This window comes from Anomaloglossus baeobatrachus, chromosome 3 (assembly GCF_048569485.1).
Source record: "Anomaloglossus baeobatrachus isolate aAnoBae1 chromosome 3, aAnoBae1.hap1, whole genome shotgun sequence".
NCBI lineage: Eukaryota > Metazoa > Chordata > Amphibia > Anura > Aromobatidae > Anomaloglossus > Anomaloglossus baeobatrachus.
In genome coordinates this window covers 457,746,255-457,771,366 of record NC_134355.1, presented here as the reverse complement: position 1 = coordinate 457,771,366, position 25,112 = coordinate 457,746,255, and the positions used below count along the sequence as shown (strand labels likewise).

Below are 25,112 nucleotides of genomic sequence, written 5' to 3'. Positions count from 1 at the left end.
TTGAAAGATTTATTGAAGCGTGTAAAGCAGGCATTAGGCTGCAAGTTGGGTCAGGAACCCTTGGTCAATCCAGCTATTGTGGTCCATATACAATATAGACCTTGAAATACATCCATCTCAACCCCACCTTGCAGTATATATATTTCAGAGTCTGCAGCTTATGTTGTAGTTGAAACCTGGATCTCACTGCTAGGAGTGATGCCTGCCTCACTCCGGGCAGTTTAACCCCCTAAATGCTATGATCAATAGTGATCACAGAATTTAGTTGGCAGGCAGAATATCGTTCTCCTGTCCCAAGACATTGGGTCCCTGTTATGTGATCACAGGGACCCGATCGCTGCCATAATAGGGTTACTTAGCTACAAAAAGCCTCACACACAATGCCAGATGCATAGTGTTTGAGGTAAACTGACAGTGCAGAAAGTGCACCTCTGATATATAATGCACTACAATGATCAGGCATTGTAGTGGATGGATTACGGTATATCAAAGATCAGAGTGCTAAACAGTAATGTTACATAAAAGGACTAACTAAAAAACTGAAAAGTAAAAAAAATTGGTAAATATCTAAAAATATTCTGAAGATAAAGAACAAAAAAGTAAAAAAAAGATTCCAATAAATATATAACTTTGTGTAAATTACCCAAAACATAAAAAGTTCACATATTTCATATCATCGTGTCCATAACAACCCGGTCTATAAACCTGTCACTCTAGTTAACCCCTTGAGTGAACACAGCAAAAAAAATAAAAAAACATAGCAAAAACTAAATCTTTTCATCATGCAGCTGACAAAAATCATGTTCAAAAAGGTGTATATAAATAAGAATGGAGTTGCAGAAAACGTCATCTTGTCCCACAAAAAACAAGCCACCATTTAGCTCTGTCAGCGAAAAAATAAAAATAAAAAAGCTATAGCTCTCAGAATACAGCAATGCAAAAACTATTTTTTTTTCTATAAAATTGTTTTTATGGTGTAAAAGCAGCAAAACATTACAAAAAAATATAAATGTGGTATCGCTGTAATCATACTGACCCAAAAAATAAAGCTGTCTTATCACTTTTATGACAAAGTGAATGGAGTAAAAAACAAAAAATAATTCCCGAATTACTGTTTCTTCATGATTCTGCCTCGCAAAAAGTGGAATAGAAAGTGATCCAAAATTATTATGTGGCCCAATATAGTACCAATAAAAACTCCAATTCATCTCGCATAAAACAAGCCCTCACACGACTGATGGCAGAAAAATAAAATAACTATAGCCTTCAAAATTCGGTGACACAAAAAACTTCATTTTGTAAAAAACTATTTATAGCGTGGTAGTAGCCAAACCTAAAAACATGATCTAAATCTGGTATCGCTGTAACTGTACTGATCAGAGGAATCAAGGTGCCTAATCATTTATACCGCATGGTGAATGACATAAAAATTAAACAAATAAAGCCAATTCTTCAACTGTTGTTGATTTGTTTATTCTGCCTCCTTAAGATTACAGTATGGTGTGGCTCATATATATCCTGCACTCTACGCTGAACACTTACACTGGGGATTATGTGCAAATCTATGAAAAACATGATTCTGATAAAATTCCTAATGGAAAGTTCACTGTAATGAGGCAGAGGGAGTAAATTTGAACACCTGTCTGACCTATGATCCAGCTGTGACCATCTTTTTATGCATGTACAAAAGTACGGTCATCAACACTTTTGTTCAACCAAATAGCATTCAACTCAACCCACAAAAATACAAATCCCCACTCAGGTCCATCAACTGTTAACAGAAATATAGGGGGCTTCCATGTTACTGGTAGCACAAAGGCTCTGGAAGAATGTTATGGCTCAATGCACAGGCACTACAATGTATTGGGCATGACAACGTCTTATTTGTAATTTTTAATTCAACAGTAACTGTGTTTAACATCATGGGTGTTTACAGAGCCTAAATATTCACTACACATGTAGTTGAACTCCAAGAGAAGTGTAATTTCCAAAATGTGGTCACTTGAGGATTTTTTTGTTGTTCTGGCACTTAGTAGCTCTGCAAAAGGAGTGTGCAAATTGTTCTTGGAAAATCTGTGCGCCAAAAGTCAAGTGGCGCTCCTTCCCTCCTGAGAACTGCTGTGTGGCCAGACAGTATTGTACAGTCACATGTTGGGTATCACCACGTTCAGGAGCAATTGTGTAACACATTGTGGTGCCTTTTTTTACATATTCACCTTGTAAATATTGGAAATCTGGGGCTAAAACAACATTTTAGTGGTTAATATATATTTTTTTTTTCAGCAGGGATTTTTGGTGTTCTGGCACCTTAGGGGCTCTGCCATGGCATGACATGGTGGCATGACATGGTGACATGGCACATGCAAACTATTCCAACTAAATGTGAACTCAAATGTGGTGCTTGTTCCCTTCTTAATTTTGTACTGTGCCTCAAAAATTTTCTTTTTGACTGTCACGGCTCAACATTAGAAAATTCTGTGAAGCATCTGGGGTTCAAGATGCTCATAAAATATCTGGCTAAATTTCTTGAGGCATCTAGTTTCCAAAACTGAGTCACTTGTGGGGGTTCCAATTTTTAGGCACCTCAGGGGGTCTGCAAATGTGACAAAGTGCAGTAAAGCAATGGTGAAAACTTGTCTCATGAAATTAATTAATGTCCCTGGTAGTGGCGCATATAGTATAACTCCATTCTACAATTTCCCATCTTTAAGCATTAAGATCTCATGCTATATTGTGAAATCTGACTGCCTAGTGTAGATAGACTGTAAATAACATATATATTTTTTTTATACATCTCTGCAGTGAGCATGTACAAAAAAATAATACCTAAAAGGTTGTGTATCTGTGTTCAACAGTTACAATGTCCTTAAAGCTAGGTTATGCAATAAATTTATGATCTCTCGTTTATGACCTTTGGGACCCCCTCTAATATTGAGAATAGTGGGCACACAGTGCTGTTTTTCCCTGGCCATGCACTGTGCTGTTAGCTGCTGGAAGACTGCTTTTAAAAGGAATCTGTCAGCACGTTTTTGCTACAAAATCAAACAACATTATAACATAGAGCAAAAAAGCCTGATTCCAACAATGTATCACTTAGTGGGCTGCCTAGTGTAGTTTTCATATAATATGTTTTGTCTGATGTATACATAACAAAGCCAAGTTTTCTGCTCTGCGTGAAACCCCACCCAGACACCTGACTGGTATCTTCCTGTAAACTGTAAATTGTCAGCAAACTGCTAATCAGTAGTGGAGTTGGGGTCAGGCCGCGCTCAGGTATTTTGCTTCAGGGCCGGATCCGATATAAATGCGTTTCAGCTCTATTAATTTCCTAGGGAATTGCAGCAAAATGTGGTCACATGCGGTGCATGTGACCGCATCCCGCCGTGACTCCATTGGAGATGAATTGAGCTGAAACATATTTGTACCGGATCCAGCTCTTCGGCAAAATACCGTCAATGTGTATGGTGCCTTACACTGATGAGCCTGACTGCTAATTGCATGAGCTATAGTCCTGTACTGTTAATCTCCTGCTGATAAAATAATGATTGTATGGAAATTACAACACACAGCCTAGTAAGTGACACATCCCAGGAATCAGGGTTCCGTGTCCTATCTCATTTGAAATTTCAAACAGCTGCTGATATATTCCCTTTAAGTAAATAGTACAGTTTTTATTATCGCACAACCAGGAGACTGAGAACATGCAGAGGAACCTGCCTTCTTTATATTCAGGATTGGTGGTGCTCCCAGGGATTGGATGCAAGCAATAAGCTGATATATGGTAGAAATATCCCTTTAAATAATAATATTTCTTTTTATGCAGGTGACAATATACAAACAGCAACTACAGTTGCAAAGAATTGTGGAATGATTCCTGATAGCAGCAAAGTGATTCTAGTGGAAGCAAAAGGTCCTGACTGTAACACAACCGCGTCTGTCACCTGGAAGCTTCTGGAATATCCACAGAGTGTAGAGAATGATAAATTATTACAGGTAACGTCAGATTTTTATGTTTGGCTAAAAAACGATAACTTTCTTGTTATCTGTTATGCAAATTTGTTTCAATATTAATACTTTTTCAAATCCACCAATACTAATTGTTTTTCAGGATTTTTTTTATAAATAAATGAAAAAAACACACACTAAGCAGACAAAGTATTGATATTTCTTTGAAAAAAAAGTAGGAGGTCATAAGACACCATTACAGTTACATGAATAGATTTGGGAGAGTTTTCTTTTTTAAACACAAATAAACAAATATTCTCCCCACACACAAACTCTGGGCACCCCCCTGCATTTATCTTTTTTGATATATATCGACGTTGGATTCATCCAACCAGTGTGGAGCCGAAGTAGCTGGAATATTGCTATTTAAAGGGGTATTTCCATCTCCAAGATCCTATTTGAATATTTATTAGGCATAATAATAATATTAGCAAATACCTCCAATTAGAAATGTAGTATAATTCTCCTGATATAGCCATTAGTGATGAGCGAGTACTAAAAAGCTCGGGTGCTCGAAGCTCGGGCCGAGCCTCCCAAGATACTCGTGTACTCGGGCCGAGCAACGAGCCCAATGTTATCCTATGGGAGACCCGAGTATTTTTGTGAAATGACCCCCCGGCAGCATGGAGAAACCCTAAAAATGTCACAAAAGTCTCAGAAGAGTGCTCAAATGACATGGCAACAGCATGGGGAAGACCCCTTGAAGCATTTATCACTCAAAAGTCACAGCTGTGAACAATTTTGTCCGCGTTTCACGCCATTTTTACGGACTCACCAGAAAACCTTCCAAAATGACCCCAAAATGATTTTTCATGGCAGAAATGTTAAGGGCACATACCCAATAGTGAGATAGAGCTGGTGTATGTTACTTTTTGAGATTAATACATGAAAGATTTTACGTGAAAACATTGTGTGGCACTCCGATGTCCCTGAGAAGAGAGGTACATGAAGGCCTCTGAGTCTAATGTGCCCATTTTGAGGAAGTGAGTCTTTGTAGTATTTTCCTTTGCCAGGGCAGTCCAAAATTGTGAGGTTCACCAATGCCCCTGCATACAGACGTGCATGAGGGCCTGTAAACCTGAAGTGCCCATTGTAAGGAAGTGGGTCTATTTCAGTATATCCCTTTGCCAGGGCAGCCAAAAATTGGGAGGCTCCACATTGTCCCTGGATAGAGACGTGCATGATGGCCTGTAAACCTGAAGTGCCCATTGTAAGGAAGTGGGTCTATTTCAGTATAGCCCTTTGCCAGGGCAGCCAAAAATTGGGAGGCTCCACATTGTCCCTGGATAGAGACGTGCATGATGGCCTGTAAACCTGAAGTGCCCATTGTAAGGAAGTGGGTCTATTTCAGTATAGCCCTTAGGCAGGGCAGCCAAAAATTGGGAGGCTCCACATTGTCCCTGGATAGAGACATGCATGATGGCCTGTAAACCTGAAGTGCCCATTGTAAGGAAGTGGGTCTATTTTAGTATAGCCCTTTGCCAGGGCAGCCAAAAATTGGGAGGCTCCACATTGTCCCTGGATAGAGACGTGCATGATGGCCTGTAAACCTGAAGTGCCCATTGTAAGGAAGTGGGTCTATTTCAGTATAGCCCTTAGGCAGGGCAGCCAAAAATTGGGAGGCTCCACATTGTCCCTGGATAGAGACGTGCATGATGGCCTGTAAACCTGAAGTGCCCATTGTAAGGAAGTGGGTCTATTTCAGTATAGCCCTTTGCCAGGGCAGCCAAAAATTGGGAGGCTCCACATTGTCCCTGGATAGAGACGTGCATGATGGACTGTAAACCTGAAGTGCCCATTGTAAGGAAGTGGGTCTATTTCAGTATAGCCCTTTGCCAGGCAGCCAAAAATTGGGAGGGTCCACATTGTCCCTGGATAGAGACGTGCATGAGGGCCTCAAAACATTAAGTGTCCATTTTAAGGAAGTGGGTGTATTATAGTATAGCCCTTAGGCAGGGCAGCCAAAAATTGGGAGGCTCCACGTTGTCCCTGGGTAGAGACGTGCATGAGGGCCTCAAAACATTAAGTGTCCATTTTAAGGAAGTGGGTGTATTATAGTATAGCCCTTAGGCAGGGCAGCCAAAAATTGGGAGGCTCCACGTTGTCCCTGGGTAGAGACGTGCATGAGGGCCTCAAAACATTAAGTGTCCATTTTAAGGAAGTGGGTGTATTATAGTATAGCCCTTAGGCAGGGCAGCCAAAAATTGGGAGGCTCCACGTTGTCCCTGGGTAGAGACGTGCATGAGGGCCTCAAAACATTAAGTGTTCATTTTAAGGAAGTGGGTGTATTATAGTATAGCCCTTAGGCAGGGCAGCCAAAAATTGGGAGGCTCCATGTTGTCCCTGGGTAGAGACGTGCATGAGGGCCTCAAAACATTGTTCCCATTGCAAAGGAGCGGGTCTCCTGTCGTTGTAATGTCCATTCTGCAAAGAATGGGCGAAAAAATTTACCACTGGGGGTATACCTGAAACAAAGGCCTAAGTATTGCAATTTGTAACGGTCATCATCATGGTGGCGCATGAGGAGAAGGAGGAGCAGTCCAGCAATTATCCAAAGTCCAGAAGTGTGTACCCATGGGTGAGTGGAGGTACATGGCAAACTTTAAATTCCGCTCTCATTTGCTGGTGGTGTGGTGAAGTCTGGCCCAATCCAACCCTTGTTCATCTTGATCAGAGTCAGCCTGTCAGCATTTTCAGTTGACAGGCGGGTGCGTTTATCTGTAATGATTCCACCTGCGGCACTAAAAACACGCTCTGACAAAACGCTAGCAGCAGGGCAGGCCAGGACTTCCAAGGCGTAGAGAGCCAATTCATGCCACGTGTCCAGCTTGGATACCCAATAATTGTAAGGCACAGAGGAATGTCGGAGTACAGTTGTTCGATCTGCAAGGTACTCTTTCAGCATCTGGGCAAACTTAGGATTTCTTGTGGCACTACCCCGCACCTCAGGGGCTGTGGTACGTGAGGGGCTGAGAAAACTGTCCCACATCTTAAAGACTGTTCCCCTACCTCTGGCGGATTGGACTTGTGCCTCTCTCGGCTGTACGCCTCGGTTGTCCACTGATTCCTGACCTATGCCGCTAGCGTTTTGTGAGGGGAATGCTTTGCCTACTTCCGTGAGTATGGCCTTCCGGAACTGCTGCATTTTGGTTGACCTCTCCTCCACGGGAATAAGAGACAAAAAGTTCTCCTTGTAGCGTGGGTCTAACAGTGTTACCAACCAGTAATGATTGTCGGCCAAGATGTTCTTAACGCGAGGGTCACGAGACAGGCAGCTTACCATAAAGTCAGCCATGTGCGCCAGACTCTTAACAGCCAGGACTTCAGTAGCCTGACCAACAAGATGACTGAACATGCTGTCCACCTCCTCCTCCTCCTCCTCCTCCTCCTCATCTACCCTGTCCTCTGGCCAGCCACGCTGAACCGAGGATATGACTGGTGTGCATGTCATATCCTCAATTTGGCCGGAGAGTTGCTCCATGTCTTCATCCTCCTCCTCGTCATAGTCCTCCACTGCACGTTGTGATGAGACGAGGCTGGGCTGTGTGTTATCACCCACACCCACTACTGTTTCTTGCCTCATCGCGCTCCGCCTGCAATGCATCATGTTTGTTTTTCAGCAGAGACCGTTTTAGAAGGCAGAGTAGCGGTATGGTGACGCTAATAATGGCGTCATCACCACTCACCATCTTGGTGGAGTCCTCAAAGTTTTGGAGGATGGTACATAGGTCTGACATCCATCTCCACTCCTCAGGTGTTATGTGTGGAGTTTGACCCATTTCCCGACGGCTTAGGTGATGCAGGTACTCAACAACTGCCCTCTTCTGCTCACATATCCTGACCAACATGTGCAGAGTTGAATTCCAATGCGTGGGGACATCACACACCAGTCTGTGAGCCGGAAGATGCAAACGGCGCTGAAAGCCGGCAAGGCCGGCTGAAGCAGTAGGTGACTTTCGAAAATGTGCAGACAGGCGGCGAACTTTTACCAGCAGATCAGACAGCTCTGGGTATGACTTTATAAACCGCTGAACCACGAGGTTGAGCACATGGGCCACGCATGGAACATGTGTCAGCTGGCCTCGCCTCAAAGCCGCCACCAGGTTCCGGCCATTGTCACACACGACCTTTCCTGGCTTTAGGTTCAGAGGTGTGAGCCAGTGATCTGCCTGCTGTTTCAGAGCTGTCCACAGCTCTTCTGCATTGTGGGGTTTGTCACCTATGCAGATTAGCTTCAGCACAGCCTGTTGCCGCTTCGCCGAGGCAGTGCTGCAGTGCTTCCAGCTTGTGACTGGTGTGGAGGGCACAGTGGATGAGGATGCGCAGGAGGAGGAGGAGGCTGAAGAGCATGACATTCCGGAGCTGTAGAGTGTGGGTGAAACACTGACTGAGGTAGGGCCTGCAAACCTTGGTGTGGGAAGGACGTGTTCCGTCCCTCGCTCAGACTGGGTCCCAGCTTCCACAATATTAACCCAGTGTGCCGTCAACGAGATGTAGCGGCCTTGCCCACAAGCACTTGTCCACGTGTCTGTGGTTAGGTGGACCTTGGGTGAAACAGCGTTGTTCAGGGCACGTGTGATGTTTTGTGACACGTGGTTATGCAATGCGGGGACGGCACACCGGGAGAAATAGTGGCGGCTGGGGACCGAGTAACGTGGGACAGCTGCCGCCATCAGGTCACGGAATGCTTCTGTCTCCACCAGCCTAAAAGGCAACATTTCCAGCGCAAGCAGTCGCGAAATGTTAGCATTTAGAACTGTGGCATGTGGGGTGTTGGCAGTGTATTTGCGCCTGCGTTCAAAGGTTTGCTGAATGGATAACTGAACGCTGCGCTGGGACAAGGACGTGCTTGATGATGGTGTTCTTTCTGCGTAGGCAACTGCAGGTGCAGGAGTGGAGGAGGCTTGTTCGCAGGCAGCATGGACAGAGGATTGGCTCGCATGCACAACCAGCGAAGACGTAGCAGTGACATCAGCAAGCACTGCTCCTCGACTCTGTTGTACTTCCCACAAAGTCGGGTGCTTGGCTGACATGTGCCTGATCATGCTGGTGGTGGTCAGGCTGCTAGTTTTGGTACCCCTGCTGATGCTGGCACGGCAGGTGTTGCAAATGGCCTTTTTTGAATCATCTGGATCCAACTTAAAAAACTGCCAGACTCGGGAAGACCTAACATTTGTACAGGCACCTTGTGTCGTCGTGTTGTTCCGGGGAACGGTTGCCTGACTTCTGCCTGGGGCCACCACCCTGCTTCTTACTGCCTGTTGTGATGCTACGCCTCCCTCCCCCTGTGCACTGCTGTCCTCGCTCTGCATATCCTCCTGCCAGGTTGGGTCAGTTACTGGATCATCCACCACGTCGTCTTCCTCTTCCGCACCCTGCTCCTCCTCCTGACTTCCTGACAATTGTGTCTCATCATCGTCCACCACTTGTTGAGACACGTTGCCAACTTCGTGAGAACGTGGCTGCTCAAATATTTGGCCATCTGTACAGACGATCTCCTCATGACCCACTTCAATATGAGCTGGCGAGAGGCCAGAATGTGTGAATGGAAACGTGAACAGCTCTTCCGAGTGTCCAAGTGTGGGATCATTAATGTCCGAGGAGGACGTGTACTCAGCCTGGTGGTAGGAAGGAGGATCAGGTTCAGAAATGTGCGGTGCAGTATCACGGCTACTGACACTTGACCGTGTGGAAGACAGAGTGTTTGTGGTGGTGCCAATCTGACTGGAAGCATTATCTGCTATCCAACTAACAACCTGTTGACACTGGTCTTGGTTCAAGAGCGGTGTACTGCTGCGGTCCCCAAGAATTTGGGACAGGACGTGCGAGCGACTAGATGTGGCCCTTTGTTGTGGCGAAATTAGAGCTTGCCCACGACCTCGGCCTCTGCCTGCACCACCATCACGTCCACTTCCTTGTTCCTTGCCAATGTCCTTGCGCATTTTGCAATGCTGTGCACTGCTGACGTGTATATTCACTACTTGTGCGTTATATAAAAGTTTCTGGAAATTGCACACAAGTGCACCTGTACGCTGCCACCAACAGGCACACACGTGCGGTTTTAAAAACCAAGCATGGACGCAATAAGAACCTAACAGGTTTTTTTGGGGAGCGACAATTACAGACAAGTCAGACACTATCTGGACTGTTTTACACTGTGTACACCAGCCCCAGATATGATGAAGGCTGGTATACGGTCACCACTACCCTGCCTGCCTGCCTGTATACTGGTACAATAGTCCTGACAAGGACTCTTTTGGTCACTAGCCTGTATTCAGACCTGGCTATACCCTGCCTGTATATAGCAACAATAGTCCTGAGAAGGACTCTGCTACTGTACTCCGACCTGGCTATACCCTGCCTGCCTGTATACAACTAGAATAGTCCTGAGAAGGACTTTTGGTCACACTGTTTGCAGCTCTGCAACTGAAAAAGCTATAAAGGGCCGCAAAGCTTTCCCTGAATCAGCGACACTCTCCCTGCACTGACAGTCTGGATAGCTGTGAGCAGAGCACAGCGCGCCGGCCGATATAAAGGCTCGGTCACGCTGTGCAGGCCGGCCAATCACTGCAATTCCACAACTAACAGGGCTGTGGCATTGCAGTGGTCTGCCAGCCAATCCCTGCATGAGGGCTGGCTCTCAAAAGAGCGCCAACATGCAGAAATGAAGACCACGAGTACAGCACGAGTATCGCGAGATTACTCGGTCCCCGCCGAGCAGCCCGAGTACAGCGATACTCGTGCGAGTACCGAGTAGTTACAAGCATGCTCGCTCATCACTAATAGCCATGTCTCTTGCTTCTTGTACAATTTTCTGCAACTAATGCAATTTTATGGGGAAAATCCGCACAGAAAACTGAGCATCCCCACAAGAGAAATTGACATGCTGTGGCTTGGAAAAAGTACCGCAGGTGGGTTTACACATTTTAAAAAAATGAGCATAAGTGGACATGAGATTCCGATTAATCCATTCACTTTGCCTGTAATGTAAAACGCAGCATTTTAGGCTCACGGAAAATATGCATCATCAGAAACGTGAGTTAGGCTATGTGCGCACGTTGCGTACTGTCCCTGCAGAATTTTCTGCAGCGATTTGAACAGCACACGTGCGCTTCAAATCGCTGCAGAAACAGTCCGTAATGAAAAAAAAAAGCCGATTTCATGCGCTCTGACTGCAGCCCCTCCCATAGACAGAGCAGGACCTGCAGGCAGAGCGCATGAAAGAAGTGACATGTCACTTCTTAGACCGCGCGCTTCGGGCAGCAGCCGAAGCGCTGCGCTCTAATATGCCACGTGCGCACGGCTTCTGCACAATCTCCATAGATTGTGCTGGGGACGCAGGACGCATGCAGTTATGCTGCGGTGCAGATAGCAGCGTAACTGCATGCAATTACGCAATGTGCGCACATAGCCTAACACTGATCGTTGGAACATACCCTTAGCGCATTTGTCAAATATTTTAAAGTTTCCTCTTTTTCTATTGATGATGAGCAGGCACTACCAGGCTCGGGCACTCAGCACTTGTAACAAGCAGTTGGATGTGTGGCGCCCTGGACAAGCCAGGACGTCACAGGTACTGCAACAACACACCCCACACCCCGGCTAGGCACATCAAGGTCAGACAAAAATCCTTGTTGCCTCCCTCCAGGGGCTGATGTCCACACCAGGGGGTGGAGCCAGGTGGTTGGCCCCACCCACCGAAGAGTTCATAGTCCTGGAGGCGGGAAAAGGAAGGAGTAGAGGAGAGAGTTCAGTTTGAGGAGTTGAGGAGTGAAGTGGTAGCGGAGCAGACTGACCGTGTCCGGGTGCGTGGCCCGGGCACATACAGCAAGGTTGGCAGACGGTGGTGACCGTCTGCAGGAGGGGCTGGTTGACGTGAACCGTAAGGACCGGGGACAGGCGGTGGCCCGCCGGTACCGGATCGGGGAGCGAAGAGAAGCCAGCACCATTCAGCAGGCCTACGGACCCCGACCAGGCTTGGAGTCACCGTAAAACCGGTCAGATCCGTTAGCGAAGGGAACCTCCGGGATTTCCCAGCAGTCAAGACCCGATTGAAGGCAACCGCTCAAACCGTGAAGGGAAATACAGTCACCGCCAAGGCTACAGTTCCCAGGGCCAGAGCCTGCGGGCAAAAGGGGCTCCCTCAGCCTCCATCCAAGCTGGGGAGCGGGTTACCGGTGGGAAGCCACCAGAACCGAGAACATAACACAGGTGCGGGGAAAGGCAGTCACCGCCAACCTACCGGGAGAAGAACCACCGCAGCCGTCTGTGGGACCCGTCCATCCAGCCGTTTGTTTTACCGGAGACTTTGCATTCATCATTGGCTGAGTGAGTACCACCGTGCCGTGCGGCACCGCGCTACCCCCGCGACCCTGCACCTCACCGGGCCCCGGGACAACCAACCCCCCTACCCACGGAGGGGAAAAACAACATCCAAGCTGCTCCCTGTCATCGCTCCCGGGATCCCCGTCCAGAGCAGCGGTGGTGTCACAACCTCACCACAACCGTGGGTGGCGTCACGGACAATAAATCCCCAAATCCCCAAAACCATTCCCCTTTTCACTCACGGGCGAGGAGAGCCGCTGGAGTCCCCGGATCCGGCCCACCGCTCGAGCCACCGAGCAGCAAGCGAAGCAGCAGCAGCGCCGGACCCGAGCGTGGTGAGCGCAGCGTCCCCTCCCCGCCCACGACAGATTCTTGGTTGAGCACGACTTGTGTACTGAGTACAATGGAAGATAATGGGGAACTCAAGCATTTTTCCAAGAAATCTTCCAGAAAAATGCTCAAGTTCCACATTGACTTCCATTTAATTCAGGTACTTGAGCATCCACCTGCTCCTTATGAGTATCGAGCACCTGAGCATGGTCACTTATCACTACTGGTTATCATAAAACACCTTGAAATGGCTGCTGCCGTCACAGCCTCTACTTTTATACAGGCTGTTATTCCCTTCTTATTGGCATGGATATTCCTTGTGACGTAACAGCTACAAGACTTTATGGGGAATTCCGCACGGATGCGCTTGAAGTCATGTAACCCTTCTGTGACTATTGCCACCTTATTCAGTGTATTAACTGGTGTTGGGCATTTGCGATTCGCACAAATTCAATCACACATTGCTTGAATTCATCAAGACCTGCAGATTTTCTAAAATTAGACACAAATTTCAATTGTATCAAGTTGACTCTCACATCTTTAGTAATATATCTATTACTAAAGATGTGAGAGTCAACTTTAGTACTTTACATAGGGATGTATATTTATTTACCTGTGTATATCTCTCTAAATTATCTATCTTTTTATCAATCCAGACATGTTCTCAATAATTTTATTGTGTTTACTGTGATGCTTTAGCTTTGAACATAATGTGTCTAATTAAAAACATTATTTTCTAGGATTCATCCATCAATTTTGAAGATATTTTGGATGGTAAAATACAAAGCAGTGATTATCATTTTTCGATGAGTGGGAAGACTTATGAAAATTTGGAGAAATACTTTGTTGATTTGTTACCAAAGGTAAGTGGTAAATACAGACGTGGTCTCTCCAGTGCACATACAGCACTGTGCTAAAAGTTTAGGCAGAGGTAGAAAAAAATGTTGCAAAGTAAGAATTCTTTAAAAATAGGAGTAATAATAAGTTATTAATAAAATGGAAAGTGAGTGAATAATAGAAAATTCTAAATAAAATCAATATTCCGATTGATCACCCTTTGCCTTCAAACCATCATCAAAGCATAAAATCTTCTAGGTACACTTACGCACAATTTTTGAAGGAACCCAAGAAGGAGGTTATAATAATAATAATAAGTTTTATTTCCATAGCGCCAACATATTCCGCAGCGCTTTACAATTAAGAGGGGACATGTACAGACAATATGAGACAATACAAAATAACAAAATTAAGATACCAGGAGGAGTGAGGGCCCTGCTCGTAAGCTTATAGTCTATGTGGAAATAGTGGAGACACAAAAGGTGAATGGGGGGAGAAAAGCTTATCATATATGGTCCAGCCATCGATTTAATAGGGTATTCAAAAGCAGCTGCATGAACCCGTCGGTGACAATTTATATAGGTATAGGGGACGAGAACTGGAAGTAAATTTTTTGAAGGGCAGAAAGGGACTAGATTAGATCAGGGCAGTGAGTTGATAGGCTAGTCTAAAGAAATGCGTTTTTAGGGCCCGCTTAAAGGTGTGGATGTTGGGAATTAATCGGATTTCTCTTGGTAGTGTGTTCCAGAGCATAGGCGCAGCTCGTGAGAAATCTTGAAGACGGGAGTTGGAGGTTCGAATTGTTGAGGATGTCAGTCTTAAGGGGTACTTCACACACAGCAAGATTGCAACTGAGATCGCTGTTGAGTCACGGTTTTGGTGATGCAGCAGTGACCTCATTAGCGATCTCGCTGTGTGTGACACTGAGCAGCGATCTGGCCCCTGCTGTGAGATTGCTGCTCGTTACACACAGCCCTGGTTCATATTTTTATTGTTGCTCTCCCGCTGATAAGCACACATCGCTGTGTGTGACAGCGAGAGAGCAACAATCCTGAATGTGCAGGGAGCAGGAGCCGGCGTCTGACAGCCTGCGGTAAGCTGTAACCAAGGTAAACATCGGGTAACCAAGGTGGTTACCCGATATTTACCTTCGTTACCAGCCTCCGCACCTCTCATGCTGCCAGTGCTGGCTCCTGCTCCCTGCACACGCTAAGCTAAGCGGTGTGCGCTGGTAACTAAGGTAAACATCGGGTAACCATACCCGATGTTTACCTTAGTTACCAGTGTCCGCAGCTTCCAGACGCCGGCTCCGTGCAAGCGGAGCGTCGCTTGCACGTCGTTGCTGGCTGGGGGCTGGTCACTGGTCGCTGGTGAGATCTGCCTGACTGACAGCTCACCAGCGACCATGTAGCGATGCAGCAGCAATCCTGACCAGGTCAGATCGCTGGTGGGATCGCTGCTGCGTCGCTAAAGTGTGACGGTACCCTAAGTCATTAGCAGAGCGGAGGGCATGGGTGGGGTGATAGACAGAGATGAGGGAGGAGGGGTAGGGTGGTGCGGAACCGTGGAGAGCTTTGTAAGTGAGAGTGATAAGTTTATAATGGATTCTGATTCTGAGGATGATCAAAATATCTTGGAAAGCTTATCATAGATCGTCTGTGGATGTCGGCTTGTGTGAATCCTTTTGTCTCTTCTAATCTCACAATGACTTACAATGGCTTAATAATGTTGTTGTGAGAGATTTGAGAGGACTATATCATTAATTCCAAAACTAATTGTTCTTCTTCTGGGAAACAGCTTTTTATGACAATGGTTGCATGTTTATAGATCCTAGAAAAAACATAGTGTTCCAAGTCTGCTATATAAAAAATGGAAAATTTATTGAAATATGTGAAAAGATGAAATAAAGCACCAATAACAATATTAAAATTGGTTGTAAAGACTCAGGTGATAAATGGGCGAGGTGCATGCACATACTAATGGAAGGAGCTATAGTATCAATGGAACTTAGCACACACACACTGGTTGAAAATGTGCAACCATAGACTTCCATTAAGAATAATATAGACAAGAATGAATGCAAGTAAAGATAAATTGCAAGTCAATATATAATGAAAAGTTGTGCATATATTAATCTTCTACCCATTTCTCCCTGTGTGAAACCTTAAACCATCAGCCTCAAGGCGCATTTTGCATGGGCTTCCATGGGGGAACAGCCCACTTTGTAGGATCTATAGTTGTAGTAGTGGTCCCCTTTCATACAGATAGGCCATTTAGTGACTCATGGCTTTGGATTTTTTTTCCCTTGATATTTTATCTATTCAATACGGCAAGAATTCAGATTAGCACCCATCCTATATACAACATAAGCAAGTTGAGAAGACGGCATATCGCTTAATGCGATATGCACACTTACACACGTGCCGACTAGCTGCTCTTCCTGATTCTTCAATTTTAAGCAAAATATAACAGCCCTTTTTATTGTGAGAAGTAGGAAGAGCAGCTAGTTGGCATGGGACTACAAGTATGAAAATCACAAATAAATGGTCTCTTGAAGACATCAAAAGCTCTTTGGTGTGTGGGAGGAAACCCATGCAAACACAAGGACAACATACCAACTCTCTACAGATGTTGTCCATGGTGGGATTTGAACCCAATGCTGCCCCTACTGACAATGTGAACTTCATTGCCTTTTTAAAGTGAATCTATCATTAGGATCAACCCTCCTAAGCCGTCTATATGGGTATATAGGTCATAGAAAGGTGCATACAATTATACCTTGATATCTGTGATCTGATGCTTTATTCCATAGAAATCCATATTTTTCTTATAATGTAAATGAGTTGTTAAGATCTGAGGATTGGACATAGATCTCTGCATGAAATTGAAAACAGGCTCTAAAAGGGCACCAGAGAGTTGTGGTGAATGACTACTAATCTGGCTGGTCTCTGGTTATAAGCAATGTACCCCCAAATTTAAGGGATGGGTCTGCTACTTTTTAACTTATTTTTGAAACTATGAAAATAGAAGATTGGATTATTATTGTGTCTGTTTTTGCAGATGACACCAAACTATGTAGTATAATGCAATCTGTAGATGATGTTATTAAATTACAAACCGACTTGAACAAACTGAGTTTTTGGGCATCCACTTGGCAGATGACTTTCAATGTGGATAAAAGTAAATATGCATCTGGGCAATTATAACGTAGGGGGAGTAAAACAAGGAGAATGTATTGGGTGCACTTGTAGATCACAGACTATCTAACAGCATGCATTGTCAATCAGGGGCTTCTAAGGTCAGCAGGATATTATCATGTATTAGTAGAGGCATGGACTTATGGAACAGGGATATCATGTTGACACTTAGGCGGGCTTTGCACGTTGCAACATCGGTAACAATGTGTTACCGATGCTGCAGCGATAGTCCCGCCCCCGTCGCACGTTCGATATCTAGTGAAAGCTGCCGTAGCGATTATTATCGCTACGGCAGCTTTACACGCACATACCTGCCGTGCGACGTCCCTCTGGCCGGCGACCCGCCTCCTTCCTTAGGGGGCGGGTCGTGCGGCGTCACAGTGACGTCACACGGCAGGCGGCCAATTGAAGCGGAGGGGCGGAGATGAGCAGGATGTAAACATCCCGCCCACCTCCGTCCTTCTCATTGCAGCCAGCGGCAGGTAAGTTGAAGTTCCTCGCTCCTGCGGCTTCATACACAGCGATGTGTGCTGCCGCAGGAGCAAGGAACAACATCGCACCTGTCGCTGCACCGGCATTATGGAAATGTCGGAGGCTGCAGCGATGATACGATAACGACGCTTTTGCGCTCGTTCATCGTATCATCTAGGATTTACACACTACGACATCGCAAGTGACGCCGGATGTGCGTCACTTTCGATTTGACCCCACCGACATCGCACCTGCGATGTCGTAGTGTGCAAAGCCGCCCTTAGTTTAAAATAATTTTTTCTAGCAATTTCTGAAGTGTAAATAAGAGATGGATAAGGGGGAACATGCCAAGTACATAAATTGGCCATGCAAAAAAAAGGTAAAAGCTGTTTCTTGTGAAAAACCTCAAAAGTTAAGAGAGCACTTCCACTGGAGAAAAAGCTCACTCTCCATAGGAGGCAAGGCTACTTTACCATAAAAACTATTAATCTGCGGAATGGCCTACTCAGGACTCATCACATCAGGGACCATTTATAGTGCTATTTGCTATATACGGCATACTGGGTCATGAATTATGGATGTGCCTATAGCCCTTCACTTTCTCCTTACCCACATTTTGGTTGAATTTTGTTGGACATGCTTCTTTTTCAACTATATTATGTAACTATATAAACAATATTTTTCCATGTTTTCCACAGATATTAATGAATGGAACCGTTTTTGCAAGAATGTCCCCTGGGCAGAAATCAGGAATTATAGATGAATTTCGAAAACTTGAGTAAGTGTTATTGAGTACACAAAAAAGGATAAAATCCGCAGGGCAGGCAAAATGTATTATGTATTGTCTTAGATGACAGTGAGAATATTGAAAAATGGAAACAAAATTTTTAAAACAGCTCAATATATTCAGTATCCTGAGTACCACATGCAGAAACACATGCACTTAGATAACTTTGAATGCTGTCTATGCAAAGGGAGCTGCCAGCAGCAGGTCTTGAGGATTTCAGTGCCCAAGTGCATTCAGCATGGTAAAATATTCCTCAGACAACCATTGATATTTCTATTGATAGCATGCCAAGGCATGAAATTGCATGAATTTCTGAACATGATGTTCTAGTTCATTTCTTAATAAATTAAAATATTTAAAAATGTAGTTTTATTTTTTTTATTATTTCAAAACACTGTATGTTAATGATATACAAAAGTAGGATTTTAATCAATATCTCAATGAAAACAAGATCAATTTCCAAAATTTTGACAAGAATGAGTTTCACATGACATTTTTAAATCCATAGCATGAAAGAAAGGTTAATTGAAATGCTTGCCTGGAACCACAGACTCAGACAGGCTGTCACGGACAGGCTAGAGGAAAGACGCTCACAAAGTAGGACCCTAAGAAACCCAAAACTCTTTAACCCCTATACAGGGAATTGGAATTACTGCAGGACCCTGAAGATCGCTACTTGTAGAAGGCTGAAGTCCAGAGGAGAGTAATAGTTAGACAGGGTCAAACCAGGAGATGCAGAACAGGGACAAAATCTGCAGATAAGGATGTAGTCAGGCAACCAGGCAGAGGACAAATCCGGATCTGGCCGCGATGTACAAAAATGGCAGGCAGAAAGGTAGTCAGAGAACAGGCAGAGGTCAAAACGCAGAGATCACTATTCAGAACAGAGCAGGAACCAGAAAGCAGGAATACAAAACTATCTCTGGCAGTGACCAGCAGGCAGGTGGGGGAATTAGAAGGGTGTGGTGTCTTCTCACTGGCTGTAGCTGAATGTTGGTAATTTAAGCTGGAAGTCACACACCACCTACAGTCAGCCAGTGGTACTGCAGGTCCCAGGGAAACCCAGCTTAGTGGATGAGCGGAGCCTGCACCCACCAGAGCTACTGGCATCGACTCCTCTCCCATCACCAGCAATGTCCAACGTGGGAATACAGCGGCGCCAGGTGACCAAAGCAGAAGTCGCAGGAGCAGACTCTGGTGGGAACGTGACATTAATAATCTATATATATAATTGCCTTATTCTGTCTGTCTGTCTATCTGTCTGTCTTGCTCCAAATTTGTGTCCTTACGGTGACAAACAGCGGATTGGCCGCTCGCCTCGCCTCGGCTCCGCCCCCCACACGGATTGGCCGTTCGCCTCGGCTCCTCCCCCCGCACGGATTGGCCACTCGCCCAGGCTCCACCCCCACACGGATTGGCCTGTCGACCCTGCCCCGCCCCCCTCACGCATTGCACACTCGCTCTGGCCCCGCCCCCCGCACACATTCCCCGAACCGATACAGAGACCCAACTGCCAGGTGAGAACAGACACACACACACACACACACACACACATCAGATCACACTCACTCTCACACACACACCTCACACACATACCTCACACACACATCAGATCGCATCCACATACTCAAAACATCCCGTGATATCGCTTGCTTCTTGGCGGCGATACTGTGCAGTGACCTTCCAGGACCTGCTGGAGGATCACATGGCCGGAAGCATGTGGTATCTCCGGATGTTGTGATTGTGTTAGCGCGTATGTGCGATATCTTCAGTGTGTGTGTGTGAGTGTATGCGATCGGATGTGTGTGAGTGTGTTCTGATGTGTGAGTGTGTGTGTGTGAGTGTGTATGCGATCGGATGTGTGTGAGTGTGTTCTGATGTGTGAGTGTGTGTGTGTGAGTGTATGCGATCGGATGTGTGTGAGTGTGTTCTGATGTGTGAGTGTGTGTGTGTGCGCGTGTATGCGATCGGATGTGTGTGAGTGTGTTCTGATGTGTAAGTGTGTGTGTGTGAGTGTATGCGATCGGATCTGTGAGTGTCGGCAGAGAAGCACGCCGTGCAGCACAGCTGCTAGGACTGCCCACCGGTGGGCACAGGGAGAAGTGGAGTGTGTGTGTGAGTGTATGCGATCAGATGTGTGCATGTATACTGTCTGATGTGTGACTGTGGAGCACGATGGGGAGTGCGCAGCATGGGGGATGGAGCATGATGGGGAGTGCGCAGCATAGGGGATGGAGCACGATGGGGAGTGCGCAGCATAGGGGGTTGGAGCACGATGGGGAGTGCGCAGCATGGGGGACGGAGCACGATGAGGAGTGCGCAGCATGGGGGATGGAGCACGATGGGGAATGCACAGCATGGGGGATGGAGCACGGTTGGGAGTGCGCAGCATGGGGGATAGAGCACGATGGGGAGTGCGCAACGTGGGGGATGGAGCACGGTTGGGAGTGCGCAGCATGGGGGATGGAGCACGTTTGGGAGTTCGCAGCATGGGGGATGGAGCACGATGGGGAATGCACAGCATGGGGGATGGAGCACGATGGGGACTGTGCAGCATGTTTGATGGAGCACGATCGGGAGTGCGCAGCATGGGGGATGGAGCACGATGGGGGGTGCGCAGCATGGGGGATGGAGCACGATGGGGGGTGCACACCTCCCCCCAAAACACACACACACTGCCACACACGCACTGCACAACACACCACACACACACACTGGGAACCACAAACACTGCCCTACACAGACACCAACACACACACACAACGCCGCACACACACAACACCCAACACACAAACACCGCGGCACACACAAATATATGCACATACCGCACAACACACACATTGCACAAAACATACCTCCCCCCAAAACACACACACCCCACACCCACACAAACCGTGCAACACACACAACGCTACAGACACACAGCGCTCCACAAATAACGCAACACACAACACCGCTCTCACCCCCCGCCACACCAAGACAACACCCAGAACATGTACAGCGCCTACACAAACACTTGGTAACAACACACAACAACATCTATCTATATATATATATATATAACAAAAATCATACATTAACTACACAATACGTAAATTCTAGAATACCCGATGCGTAGAATCAGGCCACCTTCTAGTACCATATAAGTTTCATTATAAAATCTTTAACTTCACTCAAATTTGTTGATGCAAAAATGAATACAACTCACATCAAAAACTATCACATCTAATATTTTGTATGACCTCCTTAATTTCTAAGGACAGTATCAAGTCTTCTAGGCATGAAAAGAACAATTTAGTGACATATTGTAAAGTTTTATTACATTTTTCGAGAATGACCCTTATTTAGAGCCTGGATGATGGAGAGTAATGTTCAGATCAGGAGGCATACTTGGCCACTGAATCAGTTTCACCGTGTTTTTTTCAGAAATGCAACAGTGGCCTTAGATGTGTTTTTTAGATCATTGTCATTTTGTAAAAGTGAACTTCTACCAAGGGCATGTTGATGGTAGTATCTTCTTTACCAAAATGGAGCAGTACATCTGTGAATTCATGATTCAACCAATGAAATGTAGCTTCTCGACACCAGAAGTACTCAAGCAGTCCCACATAAGGACACTGCCACCTCCAAGTTTCATTGTAGGTTTTATAGGCTTCACCTTCGCAATGCCATAAACTTTTGAAGCCATCAGTTGCAAAATAATTTATCTTGGTCTCATCACTCCAGAGTGTAGAGGTCTAGTAGACTTCATATTTTTCAGCATGCCCCCTGGCAAATAACAGGCGGGAATTTTTGACATTGGCTTTAGGAGATGCTTCCGTTGTGGATGACGTGAGAAAACCCATCCAGGTTTCGCTTTCTACTTTAGTTAAATGCTACTTCTACTTTAGCTTCAGCTACTTCACCTTTAGTTAACTGCAGTGAACTTGCATGTCAATTTTCTTCAAGCATTCCCATCAGAAGAGGATCCTGTTTAGTTGTTAACTTCTTGAGTGAGCCTGGACGTCTGTGTAAGATGGTTGCAATTCTATCTTTGTTAAATTTTTACATCACTTTTGCTATAGTATTCTGATTAATAAGTAAAAACGCAACTTTAGTATGGTCCAAAGTAAACAGTTGAGCGTGAAAAGTGAAATGGATCCCGCAATCTCCATGGGACCTCCATCATAGTGGGATGGAAGTGACAGCTGAAGCTTAGCTACATCAACAAACACTGGAGCCTTCAGAAGTTCCCCAGGAAAGGCAGCTAGACCTGAGGGAGGATGACCAGACAGAATGGATGAACGGGACAGAGTGCAAATCGTGCAGCTGAGTTGCCAACACATTGATTGCCTGCATCAATTGCTCCTGACACTCCCTTTATGAACAAGCTTCTTCATACAGTAGTCTTGATTTGCCAGCAGGATCCATGGCCTGAACTTACTGTAACATTGGTGTACTGCACCAGCCGACTGAGACAGGCATGACACTGTGTGTGGGCGATTTGTACTATATAGAAGGCTGTGTGATGGCCATCATAGTGTTTGGAGGATTGTGAGGAAACCAGTTATACTGTTTGGAGAGCTGTGTGGCCGTGAATTATACTTTTTGGAGGGCAATGTAGTGTTCATTATACTGTGTGCAGGGTTATTCGGGGGTCAATTTTACTGTGTGCAGAGTTGTGCAGAAACCTTTAGTCTGTGTGGAGGGTTGTGTGGGAGACATTGTACTATTTGGAGGGCTATGTGGAGGTCATAATACTGTATAGAGGGCTAGTGAGGGCCATAATATTGTGTGCAATCCATTATACAGTGTGGAGGATTGTGTGGAGGCCGCTATACTGTATAGATGGCTATGTGGAGGCCATCTTTTGTGAAGAGGGCTGTGTCAGCACATCATATTGTGTATGGGGAACTATGGGGGACATCATTCTGTGTTGGGGTCCTTATGGAGGCATCATACTTTAGATCTGAAGGTCCCGCAGGTCATCATACTGTGCATGTGGAGGGTACTGTGGGGGTATGCAATTTTCTGCTGACCACTCTGTCTACAAAACAAAAATCTGACATGTAAACAGCGCCATGACCTACACTAGGAACTCATATGCCAAAAATGGACTTCTGAGTGAGACCCAATGCCTAATTTTATCATTGCCTCTGACTTCTGTTTGTTTGATTATGCCAATAAAACGATAATTTTCTGTTTTCCAGCTACTATGTGGGGATGTGTGGAGATGGAGCTAATGACTGTGCGGTGAGTGTGCAAATGTGGGAAGTAATTTAGTTCATAATTGTTTTTAATGTTCTAATATTTCCTTTTTAATCATGTTCACAATTTATTGGCATTGAGTTTACTATGTGATATGGAACTCATATTCCGGACTCTCATCTGGCCCGTGAAATTCATGCATAGAAAGGGGAGATGGAGCAACTGGAAAATGACATCTGAGTGGTCAGAGCAGTCCATTCACACAGAATAGTTAATTTAAAGACATATCAATTTATATTAATGCTGCAGGCTAGGTTCTGGTAAAGTTTGCCATGTACATATTACAGCTGCTTAAGGAGTGTTTATCAATAGTTTTTTGTAATAGTAATCCTTTATGTGAACAATAATCATTATGTTGTTCTTTTAGGCTCTTAAAATGGCCAATGCTGGAATTTCATTGTCTGTTGAAGAGGCCTCAGTAGCTGCTCCTTTTAACTCTCATGTCACTAATATTCAGTGTGTGCCAGAATTACTCAAGTAAGCAAACCCTTTTATAAGCAATTGTCTTATGATTTATGCTGCTATACTAATTATAACATTTAGGCCTCGGTTCCAGTTGCGTTTTGCATTGACGAGTGCAATCTGATAAAACATGGGATTGAACTCGCACCAGTGCAAATCTATGGGGTAGTGTCCATCTGCGATTGACTTCTCTTACCATATCGGCATGAGAAAAAATTGCAGCCTGCTGCGTTTGGCAGAGAGTCTCGGCTCATACGCACCCATTCAAGTCTATGGATGCATGGGAAACATTGCACTACACTCGTATGTTATGTGACAGCAAGGCAATATATGGAAAGACAGACTGCAGAAAAGAGGAAAAAAGTGATCTCTCCGTCTCCTCCGCAGCTGTGATCCGATAGCAAGATCGCATCACAGTCGCATGACCCTCATCTCACGCTCACAGCAGAGCCTGAGCCGAGGGTCATTAGCATATCGCTTCCGATGCCCTTGCATCAGAAGCTATGCACAAGTGGAACTGAGGCCTTACACAGTATATGTTACAGTAGTCAATGTTAAAAAAATATAGCACTCAAGTTTTTTTAATTGTCCACACTGTGTGGTCACATCATAGTTATTCTGTGGTTATGTCAAATCGTAATTGTTTTATGTTTTACCACTTTAAAAAAATAATGAACTCTTTTCGTTAATTTGATTTGTGTCACCATATTCTGAGACTAAGTACTTTTTAAACTTTGTAGCCCATGGAGGTCTTATTCTTTTCAGGTTGAGGCATCCTTTTAACTACTACCATTGGGCGTTTATAATTACTTGATCCCTCTTTACTTTTTTTTTATATATAAGGTAACCTATAAATAAGAATTCTGTGTGTTGTATACTTAGGGACCAATGAGCGCTTGATCTTATCTTTGGTGCTTCCACTTCTGAAATAGTGTTTCTGTAATTTGATATAGTTCATCATTTACCTACCAGATAAAGATGTTGATGATAAATATTTTCTAAAGACATTCTTTAGTATTATTATTATAGATTATTATTTGAATACGATGTGTCCAATCCTAGATTATCAAATATATAGCAGTACAAAAAACAGTATATCAGTCTGGTACCAGCACTGGGAACAGCTGGAATGGTGGACAATATCAGATATTTATGCCAACCCCTTTAAAAAGCCATGGGAAAAGAGCCAAAAATAAAAGTATGTACAACATGCCACTAGCACCTTTGATCCAAATTTTTCTTTTGAGAGTCCACATTATTTTGCACTTCTATGTTGGAAACAAGAATCAGAGTTGAAAATACTGCTATTGTGATACAGTGGCCCCTTTGATACAGAAATCAATGGGAGGATTAATAGCAGTTAGGACAGCCGTGGAGGAGGCACTGACAGTAACCAACACATTATGTTCACATAAATTGTGGAAGTTGCAGCTGGCCCGCTCAACGTTTTG

General features: G+C 45.1%; 1 protein-coding gene across 1 annotated transcript in view; it reads left to right on the top strand.

Moving 5' to 3' along the window:
- The window catches only part of LOC142296643 (putative cation-transporting ATPase 13A4), a 192,950-nt gene that overhangs the window by 135,942 nt on the left and 31,896 nt on the right, over positions 1–25,112 (top strand). Inside the window, exons 19-23 of the mRNA XM_075340496.1 lie at positions 3,824–3,993; positions 13,401–13,523; positions 17,864–17,943; positions 23,142–23,184; positions 23,567–23,676. Of these exons, the coding sequence (XP_075196611.1) occupies positions 3,824–3,993; positions 13,401–13,523; positions 17,864–17,943; positions 23,142–23,184; positions 23,567–23,676 (526 nt within the window). The remainder of the gene's footprint in view (positions 1–3,823; positions 3,994–13,400; positions 13,524–17,863; positions 17,944–23,141; positions 23,185–23,566; positions 23,677–25,112) is intronic.